The sequence below is a fragment of the Notechis scutatus genome, chromosome 1 (genome assembly GCF_049901735.1).
Source record: "Notechis scutatus isolate UNSWTSFEM ecotype Mainland chromosome 1, rNotScu1.2, whole genome shotgun sequence".
Taxonomy (NCBI): domain Eukaryota; kingdom Metazoa; phylum Chordata; class Lepidosauria; order Squamata; family Elapidae; genus Notechis; species Notechis scutatus.
Window position 1 is genome coordinate 336,591,762 of NC_142009.1, and position 15,631 is coordinate 336,607,392.

General features: G+C 43.8%; 1 protein-coding gene across 1 annotated transcript; it reads left to right on the top strand.

Moving 5' to 3' along the window:
• Window positions 1-221: 221 nt before the first annotated feature.
• Window positions 222-3,447, top strand: LOC113425509 (uncharacterized). Its single transcript, XM_026687681.2, has 2 exons — window positions 222-300; window positions 1,165-3,447. The coding sequence occupies exon 2, from the start codon at window positions 1,227-1,229 to the stop codon at window positions 3,318-3,320; it is 2,094 nt and encodes a 697-aa protein (XP_026543466.2). The 5' UTR covers window positions 222-300; window positions 1,165-1,226; the 3' UTR covers window positions 3,321-3,447.
• The last annotated feature ends 12,184 nt before the right edge of the window (window positions 3,448-15,631 follow it).

Consider the following 15,631-nt stretch of genomic DNA (forward strand, 5'->3'; position numbering starts at 1 on the left):
TTTTACAATAGAACCGTTTACAGCTCCACTCAGTGACCCTGCCTGGTTTCTGACTAGTGCATTTCTCACAATTTTGGGAGAAGGGGGGGGGGAGGGCTCCTCCAGGATTTTAAAAGTCATCCTTGCAGGGAGTGGGGCCAATCCCCTCCCTCTGGCCCTGGGGGGGGAGTCATCCATTTCCTCCAGCTGGCTGCAATTCCAGTATACCGTCCTTCGTCCGTAGTGACCCAACCAAAACCAAGAGGGGAGTAGGAGAAAAATAAGCGGGCACCCCCAACAGCCAGGCGTGCATGGACCACGGTAAGAAAAATTGGACCTGAATGTTGCTTTGGTGGCTGGGACATTTTTGTGAAACTCTTGAAAAGTGTATGTGTGTGTGTGAGAGAGAGAGAGAGAGACGGTGTGTGAGTGATAGTGTGTATGTGTGTGAGTGAAAGAGTGTGTGTGTGAGAGAGAGAGTGTGTGTGAGAGAGATAGAGAGAGACAGTGTGTGTGAGAGTGAGAGAAAGAGTGTGTGTGTGTGTGAGTGAGAGTGTGTGTATGTGAGAGAGTGTGTGTGTGAGAGAGACGGAGAGTGTGTGTATGTTTGTGAGTGAAAGAGTGTGTGTGTGTGAGAGAGAGAGAGAGACAGTGTGTGTGTGAGTGAGAGAAAGAGTGTGTGTGTGTGAGTGAGTGAAAGAGTGTGTGTGTGTGAGAGAGAGAGAGAGAGTGTGTGTGAGAGTGTGTGTGTGTGTGAGAGAGAGAGAGAGAGAGTGTGTATGTGTGTGAAAGAGAGCATGTGTATTTGTGTGAGAGAGAGTGTGTGTCTGTGAGAGAGAGAGTGTGTGTAAGAGAGAGAGAGAGTGTGTGTGAGAGAGAGAGAGAGAGTGTATGTGAGTGTGTGTGTGTGTGTGTGTGAGTGAAAGAGTATGTGTGTAAGTGAAAGAGTGTGTGTGTGTGAGAGAGAGAGAGTGTGTATGTGAGAGAGTGTGTGTGTATGTTTGTGTGTGAGAGAGAGAGACTGTGTGTATGTGAGAGTGTGTGTGTGTGTGTGTGTGTGAGAGAGAGAGAGAGAGAGAGAGTTTGTGAGAGTGTGTGTGTGTGTGTGTGTGAGAGAGAGAGAGAGGTGCAAGTAAGAACAAAGTGAGTGCAGAGTCTGGATCTGTGCTCTTCTTCTTCCTCAAGGAAAACAGCCGGAGGGAGGAAGGAAGGACGAAGTGTAAGAGGACGTAAGAGAAAGAAAGAGAATGGGAAACAAGGAGAGTTCGAGGCCAGAGGAAGACATAGGGTATAAGGAGTCAAACAGCCTGGCCAGCATCCCTCCAGATACTCCATTGGGGAGGATGCTGAAGGATTGGAAAGGTAATCCCTGCACCAGGCACAAGAATAAAAAGAAAATGGTGAAGTATTGTTGTTCGGTATGGACCAGGGAAAGTATCGGGCCGTCAACCGTCTTCTGGCCAAAGTATGGATCGGAAGAGGGCAGGCTGTGCCAGATGTTGAACATTTATGTCTTCAACAAGCTACCCTTCTGCGAGGAGGAATGTGATTACTCCTCTTGTTGGGAAGGAAGCGGCAACGTTGGCCTGTTCGACCATCCGACGACCACGGTGGGAGCTCCAAAGCGGGGGAAGGAGGGAGCCGAGCCTTGGGACTCTTCGACCCAAACCCTTTATGGACCCCAGGGACAGGAGGGCGCCCCCAGTCTGGCTGTGTGTTTAATAGACCAGGTGACTGTGGGACCGCGGACTCCACTAGAACTGGAACCAGAACCAAGTTCTAGTGAGCCATCCCATCCAGGCTTGGGAAGGGAGGTGGGACCGTGTCATTGGAAACCCTGGGACTTTGTGCCCCCATCCATATATCAGGGAGGGGAGGAAGCCCCCCGCCTGGCTGCGCATTTAACAGACCCGGAAAGAGGTCAGGCCACTGTGGGACTGTCGAGTCCAGTAAAACCGACGTTGGATTCTATTCAACCATCACATCCAGGTTTGAGAAGGGAGGTGGGACTGTATAAAAAGCCTTGGGACCCCCAGGACTTTGGACCCCCACCTCCATATCAGGAAGAGGAGGAAGCTCCCAGTCCAGCTGTGCATTTAATAGACCCAGAACGAAGCCAGGCCACTGTGGGACCGTCGACTCCGGTTAAACCGAAGTTGGGGTCTAGCGGACAATCCCATGCAGGCTCGAGAAGGAAGGGAGATAAAAAGGGTGTCCCAAATAATTTTCCCTTCCCAGACAAAAATAGGGAAAGCTCCTCTGTGGGGCGGCAGGACCGATCCAACGAGGAAAGGTTCCTTCCACGTCAGAGGCCAATAAGCAGTAGACCACCTGCCTTTGTCGAAGAGCCCTTGACCAGTAGTGAAGTTATGAGTTTCAAGCAAGAGATGAAATCCCTCACTGAAGACCCCGCTGGCCTAGCGGAACAATTGGACCAGTTCTTAGGATCCAACCTTTACACTTGGAACGAAATGATGTCGATTTTAAGCATCCTCTTTTCGCGAGAGGAAAGAGAGCTGATCACAGAAGCGGCCTTAAAGGAATGGGAGAAGCGCCATCCTCCAGGAGTTGGGGCCACGCCGGCGGAGGACAAAGTCCCTAAAGTGGACCCTGGGTGGGTCACTACAAATCCGCTTCACAGAATCTATTTGGGAAACTTCAGGAAGCTTATCATCCAAGGGATCCGGGAGGCTGTCCCAAATAATATGAATAAAGTGTTGGAGATATCCCAGGGAAAGGAAGAATCTCCGTCGGCCTTTTTAGAAAGGCTGAAAGACCAAGTGAGGAAGTGTTGTGGCAAAAATGCAGAGGAGCCCGTAGTAGAGGATTTCCTAAAGGTTCAATTTGTCACAAAGGCCTGGCCAGATATCAGAAAGAAAATCTTAGAAACGGAGGGCTGGAGTTATAAAACCTTAGCGGACCTGCTCCGAGAAGCCCAAAAGGTTTTTGTGAGGAGGGAAGAAGAAGAACTGAAGAAGAAAGCAAAAATGTTGGTGTCCCTTGTCAACCAAGTCGTGAAGGAAACGATGGAGCCAGCACCGCACAGAGGAAGGGGGTCGTGGGTGAGAAGCAGGGGAGGACCAGGGAGAGGGAGAGGAGGAGCTCCGGGGCCAGGTCCAGACCCTTTTGGGCAACCCTGCTGGACGACCTCGCAGGCAGGGCGTTTCCATTACGGAAGGGGTGGGCCTTTGAAGTGGGCCCCTCCTGAACTAAATCAAAAGGTGTGGGACCAGAAAAAAGTCAAAACGACGGGTCCTTTAGCAAAGGATCAATGTGCCATCTGTAGAGAAAGAGGGCACTGGAAAAATGAATGCCCTAGAGGAAGGAGGGGAAGGAACTAGCAAAATGGCTGAATTTTAAGAATAAGGGGTGTCGGGGTTGCGGGAGGGGCACTTATTTTCTGGTCCGGCTTTTCAAGCACGCCTGATCAACCTTAAAGTTACAGAATAACAGGATAACAAAGTTAGAAGAGACCTGGAGGTCTTCTCGTCCAACCCCACCTTGCTTAGGCAGGAAACCCTATACCACTTCAGACAAATGGCTGTCCAATCTCTTCTTAAAAACTTCCAGTGTTGGAGCATTTTACAACTTCTGGAGGCAAATTGTTCCACTGATTAACTGTTCTAACTATCAGGAAATTTCTCCTTAGTTCTAAGTTGCTTCTCTCCTTGATTAGTTTCCATCGGTTACTTCTTGTCCTGCTTTCAAGTGCTTTGGAGAATAGCTTGACTCCCTCTTCTTTGGGGCAGCCCCTGAGATATCGGAAGACTGCTATCCTGTCTCCCCTGGTCCTTCTCTTCATCAGACTAGACACACCCAATTCCTGCAACCGTTCATTGTATGTTTCGGCCTCCAGTCCCCTAATCCTCTTGGTTGCTCTTCTCTGCACTCTTTCTAGAGTCTCAACATCTTTTTTATAATCGTGGCAACCAAAACCGAACGCAATATTCCAAGTGTGGCCTTACCAAGGCCTTATAAAGTGGTATTAACACTTCACTTGATCTTGATTCTATCTTTCTGTTTATGCAGCCAAGAACTGTGTTGGCTTTTTTTTTTATAATGCAGCCTAAAACTGCGTTGGCTTTTTTCTGATCAAGTCAGGGGTGCCAAAGTGGTCATTAGTTGCCGCTTAATGTGGGTGCCAAGGAGGGGAAAGGGAACCTTTGTGGAGAACCAATTTGGTCTCGTGGTTAAGGTCACAGGCTACAAGGCTGGAGAGAACTATGAGTTCAAATCCTGCTTTCACCAGGAGGGCCGGTTGAATGTTTTTGTCTGGTTTATTTCCACCACCACCACCTTCTCTTCAGGAAAGCTTTGGTCGGCCACTTCTGTAAATGTTAATGGCAATTTTCTTCCTGTTTTATCTTTCGAGGGCTTAGTGCTCTGAAACGAAAATAACTGGTTTCTGAAACTCTGAAAAGTTTTGCATAAACTATTTTTACTCTGCCGGGCTCAGGGCAGGGGGAAGCAATTGTTTGTTTTCTCAGCTATCCTGTTGCTTCTTTGATGGGCTCCTCCAAGAATGATTTGAATATTATCGGTGAAGCCTGCGAGCTTTAACTTTTAAAATCCTGAGTGTGTTATTTACAACAAGTTTATTAAGATAGATAGATAGATAGATAGATAATAGATTGGATGGATGGATGGATGGATGGATGGATGGATGGATGGATGGATGGATGGATGGATGGATGGATGGATGATAGATCAGATAGATAGATAGATAGATAGATAGATAGATAGATAGATAGATAGATAGATAGATAGATAGACAAGATAGACAAGATAGATAAGATAGATAGATAAGATAGATAAGATAGATAAGATAGATAGATAGATATAGATAGATGATAGATAGATAGATAGATAGATAGATAGATAGATAGATAGATAGATAGATAGACAAGATAGACAAGATAGATAAGATAGATAAGATAGATAAGATAGATAGATAGATAGATATAGATAGATGATAGATAGATAGATAGATAGATAGATAGATAGATAGATAGACAAGATAGACAAGATAGATAAGATAGATAGATAAGATAGATAAGATAGATAAGATAGATAGATAGATATAGATAGATGATAGATAGATAGATAGATAGATAGATAGATAGATAGATAGATAGATAGATAGATAGACAAGATAGACAAGATAGATAAGATAGATAAGATAGATAAGATAGATAGATAGATATAGATAGATGATAGATAGATAGATAGATAGATAGATAGATAGACAAGATAGACAAGATAGACAAGATAGATAAGATAGATAAGATAGATAAGATAGATAGATAGATATAGATAGATGATAGATAGATAGATAGATAGATAGATAGATAGAGAGAGATAGATGGATGGATAGATAGATTAGATGGATGGATAGATAGATGGATGGATAGATAGATTAGATGGATGGATGGATGGATGGATGGATGGATGGATAGATTAGATGGATGGATGGATGGATGGATGGATAGATTAGATAGATAGATAGATAGATAGATAGATAGATAGATAGATAGATAGATAGATATAGATGTTTTTTCTCACAACAAGGCATCTCATTAGGGCAAAAGGGGAAAAAGAAAAAAAAATTGACAATCTTTGATAGAGCCTCCATGGACAAGTATAGTCTATCTGACAGATGACAAATGATTTAAACCCCCACTTTTCTCCCCCCCCGTTTCCTCCTCCACCTCTGGCTGTGGAAGCAAAAAAATATGTTCTCATGTAGCTTCCCAGCTTTGTAATATCTTATTCTGGGACTTCTCCAGAAATGGAACAAGTGACTTTTTGGCAATAAAGGGACTGAGGCTATACAGGTAGTCCTCGACTTATGACTGCCACCAAGCCCAAATCTTTTCTTGTTAAATGAAACATTCGTTAAGTCAGGCTTGCCCCATTGTATCACTTTTCATGCCAAAAGTTGTTAAGGGAATCCCTGCCCTGAATCAGTTGGCAGCTGGGTTGTTAGAGCGAATCCAGCTTCCCCATTGACTTTGCTTGTCAGAAGGTCATAAAAAAGGGGAAATCCCACGACCTTGGGACACAGCAACGGTCGTAAGTGTGAAACCCGGTGGCCGAGCATCTGAATTTTGACATCAGGTGACCCTGGGGAGGCTTCAAAGGTCGTAACGGTGAAAAAAAAACGGCCCTAAGTCGCGTTTTTTTTCCCAGTGCTGTTGTAACTTTGAACGGTCCACTAAGTGTATTGTTGTAAGTCGAGGACCAACTGTAGTCGATTTACAATGACCAAACAACAACAGAAATAATGGGAATGGGAGAAATACCCCACTTGGAGACTTAAAAAGATGTCTTTCTGAAGAATTATATACTGGGGCTGTCCTCTTCTCTGTCCTCTTGCCAAAAATAAAGGACTTTTTGTTCCACGGCCACTGTTAAAAAGAGTTTGCAGTCCACCGCATCCAGCCTGGAGAGCGGCTCCTGATCCTGAAGACAATCCAAACTACATCCTGGATGGGAAGGACCTTTCCAAGTGCTGCTGACCCCTGAGACAGCTGTTGGGACTGCTGGAAAAAAAGGCTGGACTCGTAACACCGGACTGAAGGGAACCAGCCGGAGCTCCCGCAAGCAGAAAAGTGGACACTACAACATTCAGGTGACTCCCATCTCCTGAGACCATAAAATAATATGTTTGCTTTTAGGGTACAGGACCAGTGGTGGGATTCAAATTTTTTTTACCACCGGTTCTGTGGGCGTGGCTTGGTGGGCGTGGCAGGGGGAGGATACTGCAAAATCCCCCCTTCCCTCCCCACCCCCACTAACCTGCTTTCCAGCTCCGTTCTCCTGTGCAGGGCAACCAAAGGAGACCCAGCCGATCAGCTGGGAGACTCGATGGGAGGCGGAGAAGAAAATATGGGCGGGGCCAGTCAGAGGCGGGATTGGTTGGTTCTCCCAACTACTCAAAATTTCTGCTACCGGTTCTCCAGAACTGGTCAGAACCGGATGAATACCCACCTCTGTACAGGACCCATTGCAAGAAAATAACTTTATCTGGACTTTAACCAGGGGTGGGATTCTGCCAGTTTGGACCGGTCCAGTCTAGGAGAACCCTTAGCTCTGAAGATTAGCTGGGAGCAAACTGGTTCGATCCGACACTATACTGACCTTTGTCGTCTCAGCGTTGCCGCTCCTCCGCTGTGTTACTCCAAAGTAACACAGCAGCAGGGATTTTGGCATCCCTGTTCACATGCACGCTAGCGTTTGGTCAGTCACCAAACCGGTTGTTCTACCGGCAGCATCCCACCCCTGACTTTAACCCACAGGTGCTTTGTTTTCGGGCCACGGTTTACTGGCCATAGGGATTAAGCATAATGGAATCGGGGTCTTTGGTCTTTGGTTTAAATATCCTATTTGATACTACTTTGGAGAAGGAGAGAAATATAGAACAATATTTCAGGAGGCAACTGGATTTTCTGGTTGTTGTTTTTTTCTTTTGAAGACATTTCGCTTCTCATCCCAAAAGCTTCTTCAAGCTCTGACAGGATGGTGGGGAAGGGAAGGGTTTATACTGGGAGGAACACCCTTGGAATGGTGTGGGAACAGGAATGGATTTCCACAGGAAAACAATCGCAGACTACAGAAACGAGGAGTGACCCTTGAAGACACAGCTAAACCCCCAAGTGGCCTCAACGACCCTCTCAAAGGATGCAAATGACCAGCTGCCTGCAAGGAGTATAAATCTTTCCGTTCCCCACCATCCAGTCAGAGCAGAAGAAGCTTCTTGGATGAGAAGCGAAATGTCTTCAAAGAAAAACCCTGATAGCACCTGATTTGAGGACAGATACACCTCCAAGTGGCCTCAACGACCCTTTCAAAGGATGCAAATGACCAGCTGCCTGCAAGGAGTATAAATCCTTCCGTTCCCCACCATCCAGTCAGAGCAGAAGAAGTTTCTTGGATGAGAAGCAAAATGTCTTCAAATAAAAAATAAAAAAGTCCAGTTGCCTCCTGAAAAAAAACACCTTTGGGACCTGGTGGAAGAAGAAACTTGGAGGTGGTGTCCAATATAGAACAAGGCTCAGGCGAGACTGTAAGAAAGTGGGAAGATCATTTCTATTTTCAATACCATCAAGATCTTTCTGAGAGGTTTTGGTTATTTAAATTAGGGCAAATAAACCTGAGCTACGTATTCTCTGCCAAGATAACAAATAATTTCAGCTGAAGGGAAACTATTGGACACACAAAAAAGAAAAGAATTCCATGCCTTACATTGCCCCAAGTCTCCTCCCTTGTGGGGCTTAAAATAGGGTATGGGGTTGTATGTGATACAAAGAATAAGGAATGGGGATTATGACCAGTTTTTATTGGCTCAAAACCTCCTTAAATCTGGCACTGTTAGAATAACAGTGAGTTGGAAGGGACCTTGGAGGTCTTCTAGTCCAACCCCTGCTTAGGCAGGAAACCCTACACCATTTCAGAAAAATGATTATCCAATCTCTTCTTTAAAATCTCCCAGTGTTGGAGCATTTACAACTTCTGGAAGCAAGTTGTTCCATGGACTAAATTTACTATAGCAATAAACTACCAAGGCTCAGGTAACCAAATTCAATAAATGCCATTTAATCAATTGCAGAGATTTGAGCAACCAAAGACAAGGTACAAACGTGGACAAAATATGTGTGCTAAAGGATGAACTTCTTATCCTAACTCGGGAATAACAGAGCTTAAGTCTTATTGTAATTCTATTCTAATTCTAATTCTACTCCACTCCATTCACTTCCATTCCTATTCCTCTTAACTCTATTCTACTCCCACTTCCATTCCTATTATCTCTACTCTACTGCCACTGCCGCTCCTATTCCTATTATCTTTATTCTACTCACTCTACTCTACTGATCAGATATTAAATAAAACATTTCCTTGCTTAGGACCCTCTGCCACCTCAGTGTGGGGAGAAAGCCTGCAATATAATCCGCCTGCCTGCAAACAGAGTGAAGCAACTCAATAATACTCTGTATAGTAGTACGGGGATCGATACAGCAAGAAAAGATCCTTTGGGATGTTGTTTCAGGAAGGCGGTGGTTAAAGCTGAAAGGAACTACTACTAAAAGCCAAATGCCAGCAGATTAAACCTTTTGCCCCAACCCAGGTTACCAAAGCTTGTGACTATAGTGGAAACAGACAACTCGAGACAAACTTTTTTGAAACTGAAACTGGGTATGGAAGTACAAATGCCTGGGTCGAATGGATGAAACGTATGGTTTAAAAAAAAAAAAATTTAAATAAAAAGCAATTGCTGTCGATGTGACCTGTGGCCAAAGTGGTCTTCTTTCCACTTGGATGGAGTATATATTATTGGCTCTTTATTAACATGGAACGGCCTGGGGAAATGAGAGTAGATTTGGTTCTCTCCTGTTTCCACCAGTAAAAGGCCGGGATGCTAAGAAACCACAAACAACACAAACCTGTGTTCTCTGCAGCCTATAGGAACCACACCTCATGTCTTTCAGGACCAGGTGTGGATTCTGACAAAAGGGTAGGAGAACTGGGAAACCTGTGTCAAAACCAGTAGAGGTAACCACAGCAGAACCACACAAAAAAAGAGGAATGACTTCAGAAGGAGCATTCCTTGAGCTGGGTTTGTGGTGGTACCATGGGGGAAAGATACTGAGGTGTGTACTTCCCCCAAATTGGGCAGGGCCAGGGACCTGTGCAATTGTTCAATTGGCTATCCCATTTACCCTGGCATTTGCAAAAAAAAAGGCAATAAAGGAACATAAATAGAATTAAAAAAAGGTGTGTTAGGGACCTCCTTAGAGGATGGAGTGTACCCAAATGCCAATGTGGGGGGGGGGGTCTCTAGAGGAGAGACCCTGATTAATATAAGACCCGAAAGCAGATCGCTGCTGGGTTCGAATCGCTATTTGGCTGGGTGATTGTTAAGAAAAATGAAATGGTTGTGGTTTCTAAAATAAATGCTTACAACGTGTGAGACGGGTGGAAAAGTCACCGCGGAGGTTGATACGAGGTAAGCAGCTGAACAGAGACCGCAAGTAGAGAAAATAGAGCAAAAAGTAGGTTATGATTAAACTGTGAAACTGAAAAATGTGCACAGGTGTTGGAGTATAGTCTACTTCCACTATAGTCACTGCTTTGGGGGGGAATTAGATACCATATAAGGTGCATTTTTGACAGAATGGGGGCGAGCAAAGGGGATAGAAAGCCGATACACGCTTCGTTGTGGGTCCACCTTGTGTTTGCAAATACGTGAATAATCTTTTTGCTGCTTCCAAGTTATTGTCTCGTGTAGTTCCGTAGGCGAACTAGTACTGTTTATAACAGCTATAAACAAGAATGTAGATTGGATCGATTCTATCTACAATAACCAACAGAGATTTATCGATGACACAAGGATTGCTGTGAAGGGCACAGCTGCACAATTAGTTGCCACCACTAGAATGCCACCTGGGAAAACAGAATGGCTCTAGGCATGATATTGGCAGAGAAAGGAAGAGTGTGTGTAATGTTATTTTATTCCAAATAACACCGCACCTGATGGAACAATCCCCAGGGCTTTACAAGGTCTCACCACTCGCCTAGCAGAAGGATTGGCTGAGAACCATGGAACAGATAGTCCTTTAACAAGGCTGGCTGGATTCTTGGTTTGGAAAAAAAGAAAGGTACGGTTGTGTGAGATGCAATATAAGGGGTTGTACTTTTCCACAATACAGACCTAGCATATATGAAATATGAGGGGGGAGTAAGGGCTTAACTAACATTATACATTTAGGGGTAGTAGTAGATTTATAGGTGGTCGGAAAGCATGTGACTGAACCGGACCTATCAACTGGGCCCGGCTAGGAAGGACCTGCGGCCGGTGAAAGGGGGACGTATAAAATATGCTGAGATCTGTAACTTGAGGTGAGCTTCTGTTGCTATGTCAAGCTGAAGTCTCACCAGCCCTTTGCAAACAGCTTTTCTTAATAAACCTTACTTTTAGTTGACCCAAGTATTGTTTGAATTTGTTACGCACATATAGGACCACATGTAAGGAACGTGCAGAAGGGGGAAAAAAGCAACAATGGTGTTAAAAGAAAAAAGAAAAGGGAAGAATTGTAAAAAAAAAAAAAAGCAATAATAGCTAAATGTTGTTTTTGCAGCTTTCATACGTTTTTAAGGACCAGTACTAAGAAATGGAATAAGAATGATAAGAACGCGTGTGATAAAAAATCAACCATTCAGGTAGTCAGACAACTGGAGACGCATGAACATTAAATAAGAGCTTTATTATGAAGCTTTTGCAAAAGGGAATTCTGCTCATGGGCAGAAGACATTTCCCCCAGGAGGGTTGGGTTTTATATACAGGTTCAAATTATACAGTCTCTGCCCCTTCCCAGGTTCACAATCTATCCTACTACATATCTCCCTACGCAACACCCTTATTATTGTAGCATACCATCTGTTTCCTTAACCTTTTTACCCGTTTCCATTTCCAGTAAGCTCCATCATTAACATGACACTGGATAGCATAACCTGCAAAAAATATAACCTTTATACAAAACAATAGAGAATTCTTACATAATATTCCAGTAAGTTATCTTAGGTTAACAAAGAGGTTAAAAATGGTATTACCATTGCTTTATATTTTCACAGGTATAATTCTACCGGTACATATCGTGGCTTTGGGCGGAGGAAATGAAATGCTCTTGAAATCTATTTTGGGGCATGGCTACTTTACTAGCCACCCCCTCTTGCAAGAACATAATTTACAATAACACAGCTACACTTAATGACTCTGTCCAATTTCTGACTAGTGAATGCATTTCTCACAACTAGGGAAATATGGTAAAGACAACTAAAATGAATAGTGGAATTAAAAATACAGTGGAAACCATTTTTAGAACATAGAATAAGAGTTGGATGGGATTCAGATGCAGATAAGCAAAGTTGGAAGGGACCTTGTAGGTCATCTAGTCCAACCCCCTGCCCAAGCAAGAGACCCTACACCAATGGTGTAGGGCAGGAGTCTTCAAACTTGGCAAATTTAAGACTTGTAACTTCAACACCCAGAATTCCTGAGCTAACATGACTGGAGGAGGAACTGTGGGAGTTCAAGTCCACAAATCTTAAAGCTATGAAGTTTGAAGACTCCTGCCCTACACCATTTCTGACAGAGGGCAGTCCAGTCTCTTCTTGAAAGCTTCCAGTGATGAAGTTCCCACAACTTCTGAGGGCAACTTCTGTTCCATGGGTTGATTGTTCTCACTGTCAGAAAATTTCCCCTTATTTCTAGGTTGAATCTCTCCTGGATCTGTTTCCAACAGAGTTTCCTGTTTTTACAGAAACTGCAGGAAGATATACTGGCCTGTGAAGAAAATACATTGTGTAAATTTCTAATCTCATGAGCTAGGCTGAAATTTGAGAATCGTACGTAGGAAGGCCTCTGCTATATTCTAGGAACTAGGAATTTAAAAGGAAAATTGAGAAATCAGTAAAAGGAAAATGAGAATTGTTATATATATATATAAACAAAATGGAATTAGTATTTAGAATAACAAAGTTGGAAGGGACTTTAGAGATTTTCTAGTCCAACTCACTGCTTGGGCACAAAATGCTATATCATTTTGGACAAATGGTTATCCAATCTCTTCTTAAAAACTTCCAGTGTTGGAGAATTCACAACTTCTGGAGGAAAGTTGTTCCACTGATTAATTGTTCTAACTGTCAGGAAATTTCTCCTTAGTTCTAAGTTGCTTCACTCCTTGATTAGTTTCCATCCGTTGCTTCTTGTCCTGCCCTCTGGGGCTTTGGAGAATAGCTTGACTCCCTCTTCTTTGGGGCAGCCCCTGATACACTGGACGACTGCTATCATGTCTCCTCTAATCCTTCTTCTCATTAAACCAGACATACCCAGTTCCAGCCACCGTTCTCCATATGTTTCAGCCTCCAGTCCCCTAATCCTCTTGGTTGCTCTTCTCTGCACTCTTTCTAGAATCTCAACATCTTTTTTTTACATCGTGGTGACCAAAACTGGACGCAGAATCCCAAGTGTGGCCTTACTACCACGGCCTTATAAAGTGGTATTAACCCTTCAGGTGATCTTGATTCTATCCTTCTGTGTTTCTAAACATTTTAGAAATATTGTTTCTAAAATGCCGAGCATAAGTGTATGAACTGGAACAACTATAAGCTGTTTTCGAAAGGAGGGAGCAGGTAAAATGTGTTAGCTGTGTAAAACCACAAGCCCAGCTTTTAAATGTCAGCTGAAACGGCAAAGAGGAAGTACAAGCAAAACCACAGCAAAAAGGGGGCTTTTAGGGGCAATAAACTAAACGCTTTTGATAGGATGTGGTGTTAACAAGGGGAGGGAGCGGCAAGTCTGTGTAAGGGGATAAAAAGCTGGTGTGTGCTTTGTTCTGAGTCTCCCTTTCGAGCACCCGTGTTTGCAAACAGTGAATAAAATTCTTTGCTGCTTTCAAGTTATTGTCTCGGGTAGTTCCATATGCGAACTCCTACTGTTTACAACACATCCATGGTTTAATAGCAGTAACTGTGAGAGGGATCTTGGAGTCTTAGTGGACAACCAATTAAAGATAAGCCAGCAGTGTGCGGCGGCAGCCAAAAAAGCCAACACAATCCTAAATTGCATGAACAGAGGGATGCAATCAAGATCAAGGGAGGTACTAATATCACCCTATTAGTAAGACCACACCTAAAGTACTGCATCCAGTTTTGGTCACCACACTATAAAAAAGAAGTTGAGACTCTATAAAGATGGTGAGGGGACTGGAAGATAAAACATACAATGTACAGTTACAGGAACTGGGCCTGGCTAGTCTAGGGAAGAGAAGGACCAGGGGAGATAGGATAGCATCTTCCAATATTTGAGGGGCTGCCATAGAGAGGAGGAAGGGGTCAAACTATTTTTCAAGGCACCCGAAGGCCAGACAAGGACCAATGGATGGAAACTGAGCAAGGAGAGATTCAACCTGGAAATAAGGAGAAACTTTCTGACAGGGAGGACAATCCACCCATGGAACAGAAGTTGCCCTCAGAAGTTGTGGGAGCTTCATTCCTGGAGGCTTTCAAGAAGAGACTGGACTGGCATCTGTCAGAAATGGTGTAGGGTCCTCCTGCTTGGGTGGATGGGGGTTGGACTAAATGAACTACAAGGTCCCTTCCAACTTTGTTAGTCTGTTTCTTGTCTGGCCTTCAGGTGTTTTGGAAAATAATTTGGGATTTGTTGTCTAGTTTTGAAATAAACAACCGCCAGCCAAAACTTCCAAGAGAAAACAATGTTAATTTTATTCTTCACTTTGCAAAGAGTGTGCCCCCCCCCCCCAACAAGGTACAGTGGAGACACACCTGTATTTATTATGCAATATATTCTCTACTGCAGTTACAAATTTACACCACCATCCCTCCCACCTTTTCTTCGTTGGCTTAGCAATTATGCCGTCTAAAAGGGAATACATTATCTTCACCCCTGATTACATCTCCCATTAGTTTTATTTCTATTGCCCCCTGGCCTTATTTACGAATTTCCTTGTACGATCCTAGAAGTTGTCTCTTAGAGTTACTATCATATCAGCAAATTCTGGTTAAGGCTGGTTTTTAGCATAGCAGAGGCCTCTGATCATAGCTCCTACGTATGATTCTCAGGCTTTCAGCCTAGCTCTTGAGATTAGAAATATATACAATGTATTTTCTTCACAGCATGTCTTCTTACAGTTTCTGTAAAACAATAGGCTCTGCTTACCACAATAGCTTGACCCCTTCCTCCTCTCTGAGGCAGCCCCTCAAATATTGGAAGACTGCTATCCTGCCTCCCCTGGTCCTTCTCTACCCTAGACTAGCCAGGCCCAGTTCCTGCAACCGTTCTTCATATGTTTTAGCCTCCAGTCCCCTCATAATCTTGGTGGCTCTTCTCTTGGGACTTTGAAGGTCATCTAATCCAACCCGCTGCTGGAACAGGAAAGAATTTCAGGCAAAAGGGCTATTAACATGTGCAAACTGGCATTTTAAACAGCTGGGTTCACCCAACATCCTTAATTGATTGATTGAATCGATCCATTTTTTTTTCCTCAGCTCTCCCAATAAGGTGAGCTTGAAACTGACCAAGGAGCTGGATTTCAAACCACTTCCCAAAGCATCAAAGGAAACCTAACCAGGATCAGAAAGATTATTCTGGGTGAATGCATCTATTCCTGGGTTAGTTTCCCACCCACACTAAGATTCTGTAGAGATTCTCCATCATCCAAGTCATGGTCGTCCCAAAGGTGCTTTTTATTCAAGGGGCAACTGGACTTTCTGGTTTTTCTTTGAAGATGTTTCGCTTCTCATCTAAGAAGCTTCTTCCGCTCTGACGGGCTGGTGGGGAATGGAAGGATTTATACGCCTTGCAGACAGCTGGTCATTTGCATCCCTTTTAGAGGGTCGTTGAGGCCACTTGGAGGTTTCTCTGTGTCCTCAGAGTTCCTGTAACCTGCAATTTTTCTCTGGAAATTCATTCCTTCTCCTCACGATTCAAAGGGTGCTCAAATTGTATAGCTAAATGTCTGTAGAGATTCTCAGTCATCCAGGTCATGGTTGGCAACTGCCTGTGTCCTCAGTAGTCAAACGAGTAGTCAAACAAGTGTTGGACTACTTAGGTAACTCTGAGGACACAGACAAACCT